The sequence below is a fragment of the Rhinopithecus bieti genome, unplaced genomic scaffold (assembly GCF_001698545.2).
Source record: "Rhinopithecus bieti isolate Rb0 unplaced genomic scaffold, ASM169854v2 scaffold_28163, whole genome shotgun sequence".
NCBI classification, from domain to species: Eukaryota; Metazoa; Chordata; class Mammalia; order Primates; family Cercopithecidae; genus Rhinopithecus; species Rhinopithecus bieti.
Genome location: NW_016813718.1, coordinates 1,625,932 through 1,643,310, shown reverse-complemented (window position 1 = coordinate 1,643,310; position 17,379 = coordinate 1,625,932). Strand labels below are relative to the sequence as shown.

Sequence of the window (17,379 nt, the reverse complement as noted above, 5' to 3'; positions counted from 1 at the left end):
TTATTTATTTATTTATTTATTTATTTATTTATTTTGAGGCAGGGTCTCACTCTGTTGAATTTAATCTTCGGAACAACCCTATAAATAAGTTATGATCAGCCCATGTTACAGCTGATTAAAACAATGCTCAGAGCTCCCATAAGGAAGATGGGATTCAAACTCACGTTTTTATTACACCGTACTATCGGTAACTCGGCTGTTCTGGTACCACAGGAAAAGGCAGTGAACATTCCTAATGTTTCAAGGCAGCTAGATCACTGGCACTAGGCTTCTCAAGACTGGAAATGACCAGGAAGCTTTATCTACAGGAGAGGATTCGGCATAAATCTCTTCACCTCTGCCTACTCCAAGACTGCAAGAACTGTCGGTCTCAAACATGTCTCTCCTCATCACAAGCACGACAGTGCCAAACTTCCAGGCACTCGGGCCAAAACCTTGGAAATATATATATATTTTTTTTTTTGAGACGAAGTCTCACTCTATCATCCAGGCTGGAGTGCAGTGGCGCATCTTGGCTCACTGCAACCTCCACCTCCCGGGTTCAAGCGATTCTCCTGCCTCAGCCTCCCATGTAGCTGGGACTACAGGTGTGTACCACCACGCCCGGCTAATTTTTATATTTTTAGTAGAGACAGGGTTTCACCATACTGGTCAGGCTGGTCTTGAACTCCTCACCTCAAGTGATCTGCATACCTTGGCCTCACAAAGTGCTGGGATTACAGGCGTGAGCCTCCACACCTGGCCAAAACCTTGGAAATATTATTGACACCTCTCCCTCATACACTGCAAATCCTTTTGGCTCTACCTTCAAAATATATTCAGAATCTGACCACTTCTCACCTACCTCCACCAATTCACACTCGAGTCTAAGCCCCTGGATTTCTACAACAGCCTCCCAATTGGTCTCTCAGCTTCCACTCTTGTTTGCTGCCCTGAAGTCTACTCTTATTACAGCAACCAATGATTTCATCAAAACACAGGATGTGACAAGTCAGCTCAAACCCTCCAAAAGGACTCCTATCTCACTGAGTGACCCCTAAAGTTCTCACAATGACTTTCAGAGCTCTACAAAGTGCATCCCTTTCTTAGCCCCTCTTATTTTTTATTTTTTGAGACAGGGTCTTGCTCTGTCATTCAGGCTGGAGTGCAGTGGTACAATCACAGCTCACTGTAGCCTCGGCCTCCCGGGCTGAAGGAACCCACCCACCTCAACCTCCTTAGTAGCTGAGATGACAGGCGTGCACCACCACATCCAGCTAATTTTTTAAAAAATTGTAGGCCGGGCGCGGTGGCTTATACCTGTAATCCCAGCACTTTGGGAAGCCAAGGCAGGGGGATCACCTGAGGTTGGGAGTTCAAGACCAGCCTGACCAATATGGAGAAACACTATCTCTACTAAAAATTAGCTGGGCTTGGTGGCACAGGCCTGTAATCCCAGCTACTCAGGAGGCTGAGCCAGGAGAATCGCTTGAACCCAGGGGGCAGAGGTTGCGGTGAGCCGAGATTGCACCATTGCATTCCAGCCTGGGCAACAAAAGCAAAACTGTGTAAAAAAAAATTTTTTTTTGCAGACACAGAGTTCCTCTATGTTGGCTAGTCTCAAACTCCTTAGCTCAAGCAGATCCTCCAGCCTCAGCCACCCAAAAAGCTGGGATTACAGGCACAAGCCACTGTGCCCCAGCCTGTCCCCACTTCTATCATTCCCCTCCTCCTCCCCAGCCCACTGATTTAGCTCCAGAAACCTCCCAAGCACAGCCGTGTTCTGTCTGCCTAGAATGCTCTTCTCCAGGCATCCACGTGGCTTATACCCTTACCTTCTTCAGGCCTTTACCCATCCCCATAAGCCACCTTCTCAGTGAGATCTTTCCGACCAGCCTTTCAAAACCGCATGTCCTCCCCCTTGCCCTACTAACAACTTACCCTCTTTATTTTTCTCCACAGCACTTAATCACCACCTAACATACTACGTTTTACTTTGCTTACTGTGTCTCCCCCACTACAACAGAAGCTCCATGAGCACAGGATTTAGGCACATCTTGCTCACTGCTCCTATATTCCAAGACTTAGAAAAGCAACTGGCAGAGAAAGCGCATTCACTAAATACATGCAGAATGTTCAAATAAACTAAAGAAGGCTATAGCTTCACCACAATGTAGGTTTCAGTATCTCAAAAACAAAGTCTGATAAATTGGTATTTGATGGCAGGGCATCCACAATTCCCACAGCAATAAGAAAATAACTGAAAGCTGTTCTTATAAGCGGACAGGCCGGGTGTGATGGCTCATGCCTGTGGTCCTACCGCTTTGGGAGGCTGAGGTGGGAGAATCATTTCACTCAGGAGTTTGAGATCAGCCTGGGCAACAAAGTGAGACTTTATTTCTACAAAATATCAAAAAAGTAGCCAGGTACAGTGGTGCACACCTATGGTCCCAGCTACTTAGGAAGCTGAGGTGGGAAGATGACTTGAGCCCAGGTGGTCGAGGCTGTAGTGAGCCATGATCATGCCACTATACTCCAGCCTGGGCGACAGAGACCCTGTATCAAAATAAAATTAAAAATAAGTAGACCATAGATCAAGAAAAATCACATACTTTACTTTTAATACTGAATCTCTTAGCTGCTTAAATAAGCCCACCTCCAAAATTAAGAACCATTCAACCTTAACCACGTTTAGTAATTGAGTTTTTCCTAGTTTATTTCAATTGCTCCAAATGTTTAAAGAGAAAAGTAAACACGCCGGGCCCAGTGGCTCACGCCTGTAATCCCAGCACTTTGGGAGGCCGAGGCCAGCGGATCACGAGGTCAGGAGATCGAGACGATCCTGGCTAACATAGAGAAACCTCGTCTCTAATAAAAATACAAAAAATTAGCCAGGTGTGGTGGCGAGCACCTGTAGTCCCAGCTACTGAGAAGGCTGAGGCAGGAGAATGGTGTGAACCCGGGAGGCAGAGCTTGCAGTGAGCTGAGATTGCACCATTGCACTCCAGCCTGGACGACAAAGCCAGACTCCATCTCAAAAAAAAAGAAAAGAAAAGAAAAGTAAAAATGATTTTCCCTCTAAAAGTTGGTTGTGACATTTTCCTTTTCTTCTACCTCTTAGGTTTGGGGAAGAGGGTGGAGGGAAAGAGGATTACTCCTCATAATTTTAATTTTTAAATGATAGAAATGTATGAACCTTTTCACTGTGATTTAGGACTGGAAACCAGTTTCAATCTGCAATGACTCAATTCATTTGGCTTTTTGTTTTGTTTTGTTTATAGACAGGATCTCACACTGTCACCCAGGATGGAGTGCAATGTGTTGATCACAGCTCACTGCAGCCTCAAACTCCTGGGCTCAAGTGATCCTCCCACCTCAGCCTCCTGAGTAGCTAGGACTACAAGTATGTGTCACCATGCCCAGCTAATTTTTCTTATTTTTTTTGTAGAGATGGGGTCTCACTGTGTTGCCCAGGCTGGTCTCAAACTCCTGGCCTCAAGCTATTCTCCTGCCCTCACCTCCCAAAACACTAGGATTACCAGGGTGAGCCACCACACCTGACCTCTATTTATTTCTAATTGTAAGCTAGACATCACCACCTGCCTCCGTGTCCTTCTGACACCTCACACTCATCATGTCCAAAATTCACTCATAAGCCCATTCAGGAACTCCCCGTCACTGTGAAAAGCACCAATTCACCAATCATCCTGAAGCCCTCCCTCCTCATCCCCAACATCTGTCTCATCTGAAAGGACAAACTCTACCACAACTCTGCATCAAGTTGCTCTGTAACTTCCTACTCGTGCCTCACAAAATTAAGTCCTACCATCCTAGGCCCTTCATGATTTACCTCCATCCTCCACAGTCAAACTTACCTACTCAACACTTCTCCTCCAGAACCCCTCCCTTCCGTTCCTCTCACAGTTCCCTTTATCTAGAATACCATTCTGCCATCTTAACTGGGAGAGGAATTCCTAGATCACACAGTAAAATTACATTTCCTTTTTAACAAACTGCCAAACTGTTTTCCAAAGTGGCTGCGTCATTTTACCATTCCCACCATCCCACCACAAATGTAGTAGGTTTCGTTTCTCTACATCCTCACCAATAGTTGTTATCGTCTGTCTTTTTGATTCTAGGCATTCTGGTGGATATTAAAAGGTATCTCACTGTGGTTGTGATTTGCTCTCTCTAATAACTAAAGATGTTAAACATGTTCATGTGCTTATTGGTCTCAAGTTATTGTTGACGCAGTTCAGAGAAAGATAAGATGCTTTTCAACCAATGGAAAACGCCATCCCACCAACCACTCGCTGTCAAGCTGACTTACAAATCTCTATCTCTGCGATTGTTACTGAACCACCTTTTCCATATTATGTTATTTAATGCATGGTAAATTATTCACTTTACTTACTACTAAAAGTTACAAACATCTTCATTATATGTTTCCAGGAAAGGAAAAAGCTGAAATACTCCTAATTACCAAAGTCAGAGCACCTAGTTGGGAGGGCACCTGTCACAATCACTCAGAAATTTACAATTTATATGAAGTCTACACAATATCACTTCTTTTCAACATAGTTTGAGTATCTTTAAGTAATTAAGAAGTTCAAATTCTCAAGAGAAACATGATTCACGAGGAGAAGTACTAGAAATCTGAAAGCCCTATCTATATCAAACTCATCTCAAGGTAATCTCTGCTGAGTGCCCATTTTATTACAATACGCCAGTTTTTAGTCAAAAAATTTCCTTTTTTCTTACTAAGCAACAAAACCTAGATTATGCTAAAGATATATTAAAAGAACACAAACCAGGTGTGGTGGTACACATCTGTAACCCCAGTCACTCAGGGTGCTGAGGTGAGAGGACTGCCTGAGCCCAAGAGTTCAAGATCAGACTGTGCAACACAGCAAGAGCCTGCCTCAAAAAATATTTTTAGAAAATAAAAGAACATCTACTACCACCAACAGAATAAACTGTGATATATTTATAAAATGAAACCCTACAGAAGAGTAAGAGGATAAAAGGATTAACTACTGATACGTACAACACAGACTAACCTCAAAAATATTTTAATAGGCTAGCAGCCAGACACGGTGGCTCACATCTGTAATTCCAGCATTTTCAGAGGCGAAAGTAGGACGATTACTTGAGCCCAGGAGTGAAAGTCTACAGTGAACGATGACTGTGCCATTACACTCCAGCCTGGGTGAGAGCTGCTTCCATTTACATGAAGTTCCAAAAAAGGGAAAACTATCTATTTATGATGATAAAAGTCAGAATAGGAAGGTGGCAGGGATTGACAGAGGGTACAAGGGAACTTCCTGGGATGATGTAACATTCTGTATATTGAGGGAGGTGTTGTTATACAGCGCATGGGTTTTTCCAAACTCATCAAACTGCAACATTTACGATCCATACACTGAAGAATACACTTTACAGGCGCAGATGACAGAAATGGTCATTTCCCCACATAATCTGTAAAAGAAGTGTAACACTGCTGACTGTTCCTTCCTTACGAGTCATTACCAATTTGATTTCGGTGACACCACACTGGTTTCCCTTCTCACCCGGTCTATTCTTTAAACACATTTTCCTTCTCCACCCTCCCTTCATGCTTCTGTACTATGATCCAACCTTTCTTCCCTACAAACTTCCCGGGTAATCTACCCACCAGATTCTACCACCTATGGGCTGAAGACACCCAACTTTATCAAACTCCATATTCAAAAATCTAGCTGCTACCAAGCATGACATATCACAAGCTCAACATTTATAAACCCTAAACTCTTCCTTTCCGTTCCCACCGCAACTCCCCATTAACCCCGCAAAAAACAAAACAAAACAAAAAAAACTTGCCCTTCCTATCCTAGATTAGAATCATTCTGCTTTTAGTTTTTGTTTTTAAAGACAGGGTCTCACTATGTTGCCCCAGGTGATCTCAAACTCCTGGACTCAAGCGACCCTGCTGTCTCAGCCTCCCAAAGTGCTGTGATTTACAGGCGTGAGCCATAGTACCAGTTCTGACATCTTTCTTAAACATCTGCCTCTTGGGCAAGTTGCAGTGTCCCACAGAAAAAGGAGAATGAAGCAACAGTAATGGAGTATCCTTTACACCCCATCTGGGTCCCTTACTACTGCAGTCTAACTGCGTATCTCACCGACTCCCACACTTCTCTAGGAGGATTAGGAGGGAATATACTGTCTCAGACAGCTTCTGATGAACGGTTAACACTTATTCAGAACCAACCACCTGCCCAAACTGCTAGTCACTTGACACACCTCATTTAAAGTGTACTAACGCCGCCCTGGATGAAGCTGAGCTCACAATAAATTAAGTAACCTGGCCAAGGTCACACAATTAAAGCGGAAAACGCCATGATTTGAAAAGGCACGTCTGGGGCTCTAAAATCCCTCGTTTACCCCCAACACATGGAGACTCAAACTCCAATTGGCAGAATCTGTGTGAAATGGAATACTTTTCAGACCAAACAATGAGCATCTGTCAAATATTTTACAATCGGGAAAGTGTAACCTCGCTGCATGCAACTTCCCTCCCTGAACGTGTTAAGTAACCTGTTAAATTTCCTAACCCAAATCACAGCCCCCAACCCCCTGCCCCACGGTTTCCCTAAAAGCCTTTATCCCCGCTCTCTAATCTCGTGCTCAAGTTAGGCTGCCTATGGGGCTGTGGCAGGAGGTGACAAAGAAACGACAGGGAGGCCGAAAGCCAGATGTCTTCAAAGAGAGGGAGAAGGCCGAACCTCTGACTCGGGTCACACTGGGGACTCCCCCAAACCATCCCTTTTAGACAAGTGACCCCAGGGGTCACCTTGACCCCTGCAGTGTGCCAGACCAAACTTGCACGTCAGGCCAGCCCCACCAGGTGAGCAGGTACACAAAGAGAAGCCTCAGTGACCACGGTACGCTGGTGTGTAGAGGCCCCGGAAGGTGCAAGAACAGAAACGAACTCCACAGCGGGCAGAAGCCTCCCCTGGCTCCAACGCCGCGACTGCTTGTCGCCGAGGCTCGGGCTGCCACTTCTCATGTCCGAGCTGGCTAGGCGCCACTCGTACCTGCGGGCTATAGGCCTCCGAAGCCCACGCTCCCGCCAACTTCTGCGTGAAGCCACTAAATTTGTAGTACATGATGCACAGAGTCCGGCTTCCTGCATCCGCTGCCAACGCGACCGCCCCAGAGAAGGACCCCGCCTCCCAGGCTGTGGTCCCAAGACTCAGCGCAAGGACCCAGTGCCGGGACTAGGGCTGCCCGAAGATCGCCTAACTTAAAACCTGCCCACTTAAGCCGCACTGGGGAAACAAAAGCCAGGGTTCTCAGGATCACGAAAGGCAAAACCAGCTCTAAGAGAGCACAAAAAGCTGCTGTGGCGGAGTCTGTAGGAAATATGAAGTTCCCTCTTCCCCCCATTTAGATTTGGGCAGTGCCACGACAACTCAAGAAATGCGCAAGCGCCTCGCGGACTAAGCCCGGCGGACTAAGCCCGGCAGTGTCGGAGTCAGGTGGGGGGCATGCTCTAGGAGGGGCCGGCTCTAGGAGGGGCCGGCTCTAGGCGGGGCCTGGGAGGGAGAGGGCGGTGATTGGTGGGCGTGGTCTGGGTAGGGGCGGGACTACATTGAGGCCGGGTGGGAACTCTACCAGCGGAGAGATCTGTGCTGCGGGGCCACCGCCTGGTCGTCGGGGTGAAGGCGTCTCTTCCTTTACCAAACTTTACTTGATCGTAGTCTCATTTATTTCCTTCCGACCTAGAGCACCTCTTGAAGTATCCTGCTGTTACTCAGTCTGCCCAGGAGTATAGACCTGTCGCCAAGCTTCCCCTAGCAACCTGGGAGTTGAAGCAAATAAGAAAATTTGAAAGCACCTGCTGAAGGCTGTTTAGTACCAAGGGCTGTTGGGAGATTTGCCCCAATTATATAAAAGTAGCCTCCTGGGCTTTGTGCAGAGGAATTACACATGCAGAGTGACCTAAAGCTCAGGTACCAGGATGTAAATGTCACACAGTTTATCAGAACTGGTTTTTACTCTCACCTGGGTTTTAAGGTCATTGGTTATTCATCCTTTTCCTGGCCTCAGCTCTTTGCGATAAATGGGGGAGGGTGCTCAGAAACACTTGTAAAATCTGGACCTTGAGCCTGAAAGATCTGGAACTACCACTTTTAATTCTAGTAGTATTCGCTTCAGTTCAATTTAAATATGTCTGTTAAGTCTGTGCTGTGTGCAAGGTACCGTGTAAACGGAGTATACTAGTTTCTTACTCTCCAGGGATGGACCAAGGCTTTTCTTAGCTTCATCATCTAACCATAGGTTTACACAGGCGTATTCTAGATGCATTTATGAAATCATGTTACAAATTAATGGATGATACTAACAAACCTATATAGAGCATTTTCCTAAACTCATTTAATCTTCACAACAATCCTGTAAAGTAAGTGCTATTCTCATCTCCATTTACAATACAGGAAAATGACTCCTGAAGAAGCTAAGTAACTTGCTTAGGTCAGGGGTAAGTGGCACAGCTAGGCATTTGGCTCAAGACTTCCTACTGTTAAGCGCTATGTTACAAATAAATAGATACGAAGCCATTCTGAAAAAAGGAGGATTAAAGCTGAGCACTCCAGGTGAGGGTGTACACCAGCATCCTGGTTGCAGGCCTAAGTTCAAGAGCCCCAAGTATGCAGCACTGCCAATACGTTGTAAAGGTTTCAGCGGATTCATATAAGCCAGCCCAAAGTTGCCACTTTTACAAAGCAGCATTGTGATATAATGGAAAGAACATGCGATTTGGGTTTATGACCATATTTCTCCAAGGATAAGTGGTTTGGGACTAGTGATTTCCTATTTATTTATTTATTTATTTTTATTTTGAAAGAGGGTCTCACTCTGTCATCCAGGCTGGAGTGGAGGGTTGTGATCTCGGCTCATTGAAGCTTTGACTTACCAGGCTCAGGTAATTCTCCTACCTCAGTCTCCCGGGTAGCTGGAACCACAGGTGCGTGCCACCATGCCTGGCTAATTTTTTGTATTTTTAGTAAAGCTGGGGTTTCACCATGTTTCCCAGGCTGGTCTCAAACTCCCTGGGCTCAAGTGATCTGCCGAACTCAGACTCCCAGTGGTGGGATTACAGGCGTGAGCCACCGTGCCAGGCCCACCCCATGTTTTGATACTGAATAGATTCAGGAAGATTTTTCTACAGACAAAAAGTTTGACTACCTCAAAAGAAAATGATCCATTGACATTAGCCTTCTTGAGTCCCAGGCGCTAGCAAATACTGAGTGAAAGAAAAGTCTTTCATAGAGTTTAGATTGAAAAGAGAAATTAAATGATTTCAGACAGCTACTGTCTCCATCCCACTGACTTCTGGACATATTTTGGAAGAAGAAACTAAAGAATATTCTGGAACTTTTAGCAGCACTAAGGTGTACCAGCTTCTTTTATAAGGTGCCTGTCAACACTGGTTATTTTCTTAAAGTTCCTGCCATCTGATTTTAGATCCTGCAAGACATAAATTAAGAATCCTGAAAATGTTACAACAGCCAGGCTGTTCAGTGGGAGATAAAATGTCAGTAGCGGAGTGTGGGTTGGGATGTCACATGGAATGGCTGATCATGGGAAGATTTTGTCTCGTTTCCCAAATAAAACACAGCACACTCTGACAGTACTGAGGCACCCTATTCTCATTCAGATTTGCATATCCCACCCAACATCAAAGACAATCTTTTTTTATCACAATCCCTTTAGGTTGTTCCCCACATTCTATTCTGAAGGGAAGTGACCACGACTCAAAGTGCAGAGAAGCTTGCCAGCCACCAAGTGAACTGAGTGAGTGCAAATGCCAGTCCAGCTCCTGGTGAATCTGAATGCCACTGCTTCTCCATTTGTGAAGGGTGTGTGCTAACGGCCTCTGGCAGGCCGCTCTGTGAAAGAGCTTGGGGAATGAATGGAAATCCAACATAAAATATAAATTGGGTAATACTGAGGAGAGATAGGAACCAACTGTGAAATAGTTGTTAATTTTTTAAATTCTCTCATTTTTTCCAAACCCGACTTTTTAAAAATTGACACTTAGTGGATCTGGCACAATTAAAACATGTCGGCCTGTAGGAGTTGAGGTCATTGTGGGCTCCTGTTTTTGAAGGATTTTGCCCATTCTAGGGTAGTTTTCCTGAGAGAAAATGGAACATACATAGGGCAATGTTATCGTGAAGTGTCATCTTTTCCATTGTTGTTTATGTTTACTGTGTTTTTACATTTTTCCCAGCATTTAAAACTGCTAGTGATAACCCTAAGAAAAGCATCCCCAGTAAAATACTGGAAAGCAAAATGGAGTGCTAAACTCACTTTATGATATTCAGAATGATGACACCTGCCATGCAATTATTCGGTAATTTTCATGTGGCAGAAATCTCAGCTGTCATCTCTTACTGTTTTTGTCAAATAAAGCCGTATCTGATGTGGAAATTTCATCTTCCAAACCTGAAACCTAGATTATATTGATATTGAAAACCAAATCTTTCTTAAAGCATGGTGTTTTCATAGCTAAAGAGCTGAGGGTCTGAATGGCTCATTTCTCACCCAAAGGAGGGAAAATGGCAGCTGGGATTGCAGTTGCCGGGACAGCTTTATTGCAGTACGGGATGAACATATTGACATCAACTCCCTACTCTGACCTTCTCGTTGTTGAATGTCAATACAGTGTGTGAAACTGCCTCACTTTTGCCTGCCTGCTTTTCCTTATGTGCAAGTCAAAAGCACATCCACGGAGAATATGGATTTAACTCAATTTTGACACATCACATTTCATCTCACTGGTTAAGAAAGGCTGAGGTATGACTCATAATTTATTTTAAATCATTTTAAATACACTTAATTATGCATAGAAAAAAGTTGAGATCCAGAGCCAGATTCATGCTATTTTACATTGATATCATCTGTAAAATTACAGTACACACAGTGTTGTCTTATGCATAGAATGAAAGGATTAGCAGTGGCCTCCAGTTTGGGGGATGGGTGGTGGTTTCTCATCATTGAGGATTCCCACTCTCTACCTCACATACATCTGCAGTGTTGAAATATTTCACAGTGAGCATACATGAGTTCTGTAAGCCCACATACACACACAGAAATAACACAAAGTCGGCTGGGAACGGTGGCTCACACCTGTAAATCCCAGCACTTTGGGAGGCCAAGGCGGGTGGATCACCTGACATCAGGAGTTCGAGACCAACCTTACAAACATGGCGAAACCCCATCTCTACTACAAATACAAAAATTAGCCGGACATGGTGGCATGCATCTGTCATCCCAGCTACAGGGGAGGCTGAGTCAGAAGAATTGCTTGAACCCAAGAGTTAGAGGTTGCAGTGAGCCCCGATCATGCCACTGCACTTCAGCCTGGGAACTTCGTCACCCAAAAAAAGAAATTACACAAAGTCCACCAAAAACATACAAATTAGAATTTTAAAAATGCTTTCATGTACTTACACCCCCAAATTACCAGGTAATTTAGAATGTTCTTTAATCACCCCCGAGTAGATATGAGGGGCCTCTTAAGTGACAGTGTCCAAGTGTTAGGCCACAGGAAGGGTGACTCAAGGGCCATTCTGCCCATTACAGTTAACACTATAGTGGTTCTTCCTAGGGCTGTTGGAGAAAAAAATGAATGAATGAACAAATGAGTAAGAACAAACACATCACCTCCACACATTGCTGTGAGAAATGAGCAACCACTCTGGGTAGTTACTTACATCCGTGCCCAGACAGCCGTGGAAATTAGTGATCAAGTGGAAAAGAAGATTAAGAACCACACCTGGATGCCGGGCGCGGTGGCTCAAGCCTGTAATCCCAGCACTTTGGGAGGCCGAGACGGGTGGATCACGAGGTCAGGAGATCGAGACCATCCTGGCTAACACGGTGAAACCCCATCTCTACTAAAAAATACAAAAAACTAGCCGGGCGAGGTGGCGGGCGCCTATAGTCCCAGCTACTCGGGAGGCTGAGGCAGGAGAATGGCGTAAACCCAGGAGGCGGAGCTTGCAGTGAGCTGAGATCCGGCCACTGCACTCCAGCCTGGGCGGCAGAGCGAGACTCCGTCTCAAAAAAAAAAAAAAAAGAACCACACCTGGGTCTTAAGGAGGCTAATGTCAATGGATCATTTTCTTTTGAGGGAGTAGAATTTTTTGTCTATGGAAAAGCTACTGAATCTATTCAGTATCAAAACAAGGGGTGGTTTGGGTGTGGTGGCTCACACCTGTAATTCCAGCACTTTCGGAGGCCAAGACCAGTGGATCACTTGAATCCAGCAGTTCGAGACCAGCCTGGGCAACATGGTGAAACCCCATCTCTAAGAAAAAAATACAAAAATTAGTCAGGCGTGATCGCACACCTGTAGTCCCAGCTACTTGGGAGGCTAATGTGGGAGGATCACCTGAGTCCAGGAGGTTGAGGCTGCAGTGAGCCCAGATCGTGCCATTGCACTGCAGCCTGGGTGACAGAATGAGACCCTGTCTCCAAACAACAAAAACATAGGGTGCTCTGCTAGCCATTGAAGGTCAGCATGTCCAGATTCCAACCCTGCACTAGATTTATGACCTTTGGCTAGTTCCTTAACCTCTCTTAGCCACAAGATAAAATTTTCAGTTTAACAGGGTGATTGCAAGGATTAAATAAGATGGTGTGTACTGAAAAAGCTTAAGGAAAATATGTAAATACCTGGAAGCCTATATAGGAAATACATTTTGTAAAAATAGTAAAACTGGATCTCTAGTCACTGATATAGGCCAAAATTTAATTTAGCATGATGTAAAGCATTAGAGTTTTGAGTCTAGTTTATGTTTGTATAAAGTTAGCTAGTTATAATCAAAATTGTAATCTACAAATCTTTCCATTTCCCCAGCCCCCTTCCCTTTCTCTCTCTCTTGCTCTTTCCTCTTCAGTCTCCTTTCCCCAGAAGTAGTAACTATTAGTTAAGGCTGTGGGACAGTCAGACTAGAGCTGTCAGGTGGATCCTGGTATGAAAACAGCCACCAAAGATAAGGAATCTGTGTAAAACTTGAAGACCAAAGAGAGGAGTTGGGTATCCCACTGAAATACCAGCCAACCTTTTAGCATTGGCATTAAATTTAAAAATCAGATCACTTCCAAATGCCAAATACATAATTTTACTTGCTTCCCCTTATCTCCTCAGATTCTCAGATGGTGGAGATTTGGCATTTCTTTAGTTTCTGCTCCGTAGAAACTGAAAGTCATAGCCCTAAGATCACCTTCTGAAGAGGGTGACAAGTACACAGGCTGTACCTGACTAACCTGGATCTGGATCCCAGATCTTCCTACTGATAAGCTCAGTTACCTTGAATAAGTTACTACCCCATTCTGAGTCTCAGAGGTGAAATGATGTTCTAAATCAGAGGATTAGCCACATATTACCATGTAGCAAAGGTACCAGCGTGTGTCCACTAGTGCCTGGGCACAGCCTGCCAAGTGATTCCAAAATGGCTAACTTGGGGAGGAGGGCTGGGGAAGTCAGCCTGGGTCTTATTCCGAGAAATGGACAGGTCTGTAGTCTAGGAAACAAAACCTATAAAGAAAAAAAAAAAAGCTAGGAGAAAGTTATCAATCAGTGAAAAGTATCTAATGGAAGGCAAATCTCCTCCTTAAAAGAAAGGGAAGTGGAGAGGGTATGACATTCCCAAAAGCACAACTGAGAAACTTGGAAAGCCCAAGTCAAGGGGCACTGGCCCTGGGCCTGGAACTTCCAGCCACACGCCTGCCCTTAGCATGGCTGTGCCCTCCACTGATCACCGATTGGCACTCTGAGCCAGGGGAGAAATTTGCTGAAAAGCAATTCCAAACAACCCAAAGGTTTCCAGCAAACAACTTATGCTGAAGCTCAGCTTTCTGACAGCAGGGAGAGCCCAATGCAGACAGGATTGCTGGCGTTTCATTGTATGATCCTCACATCTCTTCCACCCCCAAACTGCAAGGCTACCCTATCCTCTTCCCTGGCACCACTCCTATACCCTAACAGCCCACAGATGCATATTGGAGAATAAACACATCTATTTTAATTTAAACCATGGCAAAGGTAAAAATCAAATCAAGGTGTCTGTGTTTTCTCCCCCTGGGAAGAAGCAAGAACTCGGTAACACACATAGCCTTGTTTCGGCACAGATGTCAGGAACGCAGAGCCTGTAAATCTGCCCAGGCAGTTCTGTTCTTGAATCATTAAGAACAACCGAGTGGGTGGAACAAGAACATGAAATTGCTGTGTGCACTCATGTTTTGTTTATGGAGCAATCATTTCTAGATGTGTTTTCTTTTTTTGTGAAGAATCTTTTCTATGTTTGCCTTTTAACACCCCACCTTCCTTCCTGTCCCCAGCTCTCCCACACCCACTAAAAAGAAACGTTGAGAGCATTACAAAAATCTCTGTAAATTTAAAGAATGGGTTACATTAAGTGTCTCTCTAAAGCAATTCCATTTAGTCAGTCAAAATAACTGATTTAGTAATATGAATAACACAGGTAACAGTTGAATATGAACAGTGTGTATTGTTTTAAAAGCTCACAACAACTGTTCCCTAATCATAAAAATCACTTTCCTTTTTCCACCATTGTGCAATGAGGACCTTGTTAACCCAGTGAACTGAAAGTTCTTGTGATGCTAATTATCAGCAGTATTTAATTAGTGGCTTATGTATCTGCCACAAGATTCTTCACTGAGCCTCAGTTTCTTTATCTATAAAATGGGAATAATATCTACTTTGTGAGGATTGAGTTTATTCATGTGAATGCCTAGGATGTAATAGCACTCATTAAACTGCAGCAGTTACTGTTATTACTAGTAGTTGTAGCAACTGGGCAGACTGGATGGAGTAGGATTTGGCCAAATCTTTCAGTCCTCTTCTCCAGTAGACCCCAACCTTGGCACATAGCAAGCACCCAGTAAATGGTAGCTCTTAGACTTACCAAGGCAATAACAACTCCAGTTAGTGCCCCAGGCTTCCCACATCCCCAGCAGTTTCCATCCATCTCCATCGCTGGCTGCTTTCCCCACTGCTCCCAGAAGGGAAGTGTGTGTGTAGCTCTGCTGCTGTGTTTACCATCCGGGTGGGTCTCACTTTATTGTGTTTTCTCCCACTGTGTTTGGCTTCCCTGCATTGTCCTGCTTGGCACACGCCCCAGCCTTGTTCTCTGTGGCATATCACCGTGATGTCCTCCTGTTTTGGGCATCAGCTTGCTGCTACAGGCCTAACATGGTGGCATCAGGTGGCTTTAAAAGAGGGAGAGATTGCATTAAATTTTCTCTCAGGAAAATGAACTTGTTTTTTTTAAAAAAAAAAAAAAAAAATGTTCCATGGAACAGATTTAATAACTTAGCTCCCTAATAATTTCTCCTCTGCTTGCTCTAATTGCAAAGGATTCTTCCACAAACAATGGAGTATTATTGCTTTTCAGCAAGCTAATGAGACTGCCTGTACATAATGCTTTTCAGGCTTTACCCCCAACACAAACAGGCACCAAGGAGACTTCCCCAGCAAGGACAGAGCTGGTCCTGCAGAAGACCTAGGAGACCCAGTGGATGCCATGGGCCTTCAAATCATGCCTTCCCCAGGAGGATCTTGCAGGTCTCCACAAGAGGCACTTTGCCTTTTGTTCTGAAAGCCTGCCCAGCCAACAACTTAGTGTGCAGGACAAGGTCTTAACCACAGCAATCCAAACCAGGTTACCAGGCCTACTTTCTTCAGGCTCTGGGACTGCCAGGGGCTGTCCATCTCCAGCTAAGTACACTCTAGGAGCCGATCAAATTAGAGAGCTGGGGGAGGGGTGGTATAGACTCTTCTAAGAGAGCTGTAATGCTGTCAGTCAACTAGCACTTCATTTCCGGTGGGTTGTAAAAGTGCCATGTATCCTGCAAGCTTCAGGGTGAGTAGCCCGGTAGGATTCTAAGTTAAATGATGCAAGAAGAATAACTCTTGGTGAGGATTTTGCACCTCAGAATTAAAAACAAAGCAAAAAAGACCAAACCTATGTTTATATTGATTGCAAATATTGTAGGAAGGAATTTCTTTCCAATCTATTTCCGTTAAATTCCCTTGCTGACATCACATGTCACCTGAGTTGACAGCCACTGGAGGCCTGCAGCTGTTCAGCACCCATCATGGGCACAAATGCAACTTTGCTACCATGCCCTTACGGGGCCGGGCCTCTGCAGGCTGCTCAGTTTTGACACTGTCCTGCCCATAAGGGGATGGTCCCCAGGGAAAATGGGTAGAGTCAGGTGAAAGGGTGCTGGGGTGGATAGAACTGGGGCAGTTAGGAGGGGACGGCAGCAGTGGCCCTGGAACAGTGAGGCGGTTGGCGGAAGGAGGCCAGAGGCTGATCTGATGCCATCGGACATTTATACCGTCTCCTGGCCTTGCAGACCTCTGATTTAGAAAATCATGGGGAGGCCGGGCGCAGTGGCTCATGCCTGTAATCCCAGTACTTTGGGAGGATGAGGCGGGTGGATCATGAGATCAGGAGATAGAGACCATCCTGGCTAACATAGTGAAACCCCATCTCTACTAAAAATACAAAAAATTAGCTGCATGTGGTGGCGGGTGCCTGTAGTCCCAGCTACTCAGGAGGCTGAGGCGGGAGAATCACTTGAACCCAGGAGGCGGAGGATGAAGCCGAGATCACGCCACTGCACTCCAGCCTAGCAACAGAGTGAGACTGCATCTCAAAAAAAAGAAAGAAAGAAAGAAAAAGAAAAAAGAAAAAGTAAAAGAAAATCATGGGGAACTTTTCATTTCTAAGAAAGGCCATGAAATAAAGAAACAACATCATGTAACCCTGTAGAAGATTCACTAGTGTTAAATTCCTTACAGGATGCAAAAATGGTGTTCAATAAGTTTTACCAAAAACGCAGTTAAATTCAACAATAAAGTAGATGAGCAGTGCTGTCCAATAGTATGTTCTCTGATGATGGTCATGTTCTGTGTCTGTGCTGGCCGGTATGGTGGCCACCATCCACATGTGGCTACTGAGATTCTGGAATGTGGCTAGTGCAACTGAAGAACTGAATTTTTAATTGAAACATAGCCACATACAGCTAGTGGCTATAGTGGATAACACATGTGTAAGGAGATTAAGGTTTGAAGGAGAAAGCCAACGTAAGAGCAACCTTCCTATTTGTCCAAGTCCTGAAAGAAGGAGATCCAGGCTGGGCACAGTGGCTCACGCCTGTAATCCCAGCACTTTGGGAGGCTGAGGCAGGAGGATTGCTTGAGCCCAGGAGTTTGAGACCAGCCTGGGCAACATAGCAAGACCTCGTCTCTGCAAAAATCTTAAAAAATTATTCAAGTGTGGTGGCACGTGCCTGTAGTCTCGGCTATTTGGGGGG

The 17,379-nt window shown here is 44.8% G+C and overlaps 1 protein-coding gene across 3 annotated transcripts in view; it reads right to left on the bottom strand.

Annotated features, from left to right (window-relative positions):
* COX7A2L (cytochrome c oxidase subunit 7A2 like) overlaps window positions 1–7,205 on the bottom strand; it is a 27,299-nt gene extending 20,094 nt beyond the window's left edge. Inside the window, exon 1 of one of the 3 annotated variants that reach the window (XM_017848903.1) lies at window positions 7,056–7,205. In XM_017848903.1, the coding sequence (XP_017704392.1) occupies window positions 7,056–7,127 (72 nt within the window). In that variant the 5' untranslated portion in view covers window positions 7,128–7,205. The remainder of the gene's footprint in view (window positions 1–7,055) is intronic. The other 2 variants (XM_017848904.1, XM_017848905.1) reach the window with 2 other exon arrangements.
* Window positions 7,206–17,379: the final 10,174 nt, after the last annotated feature.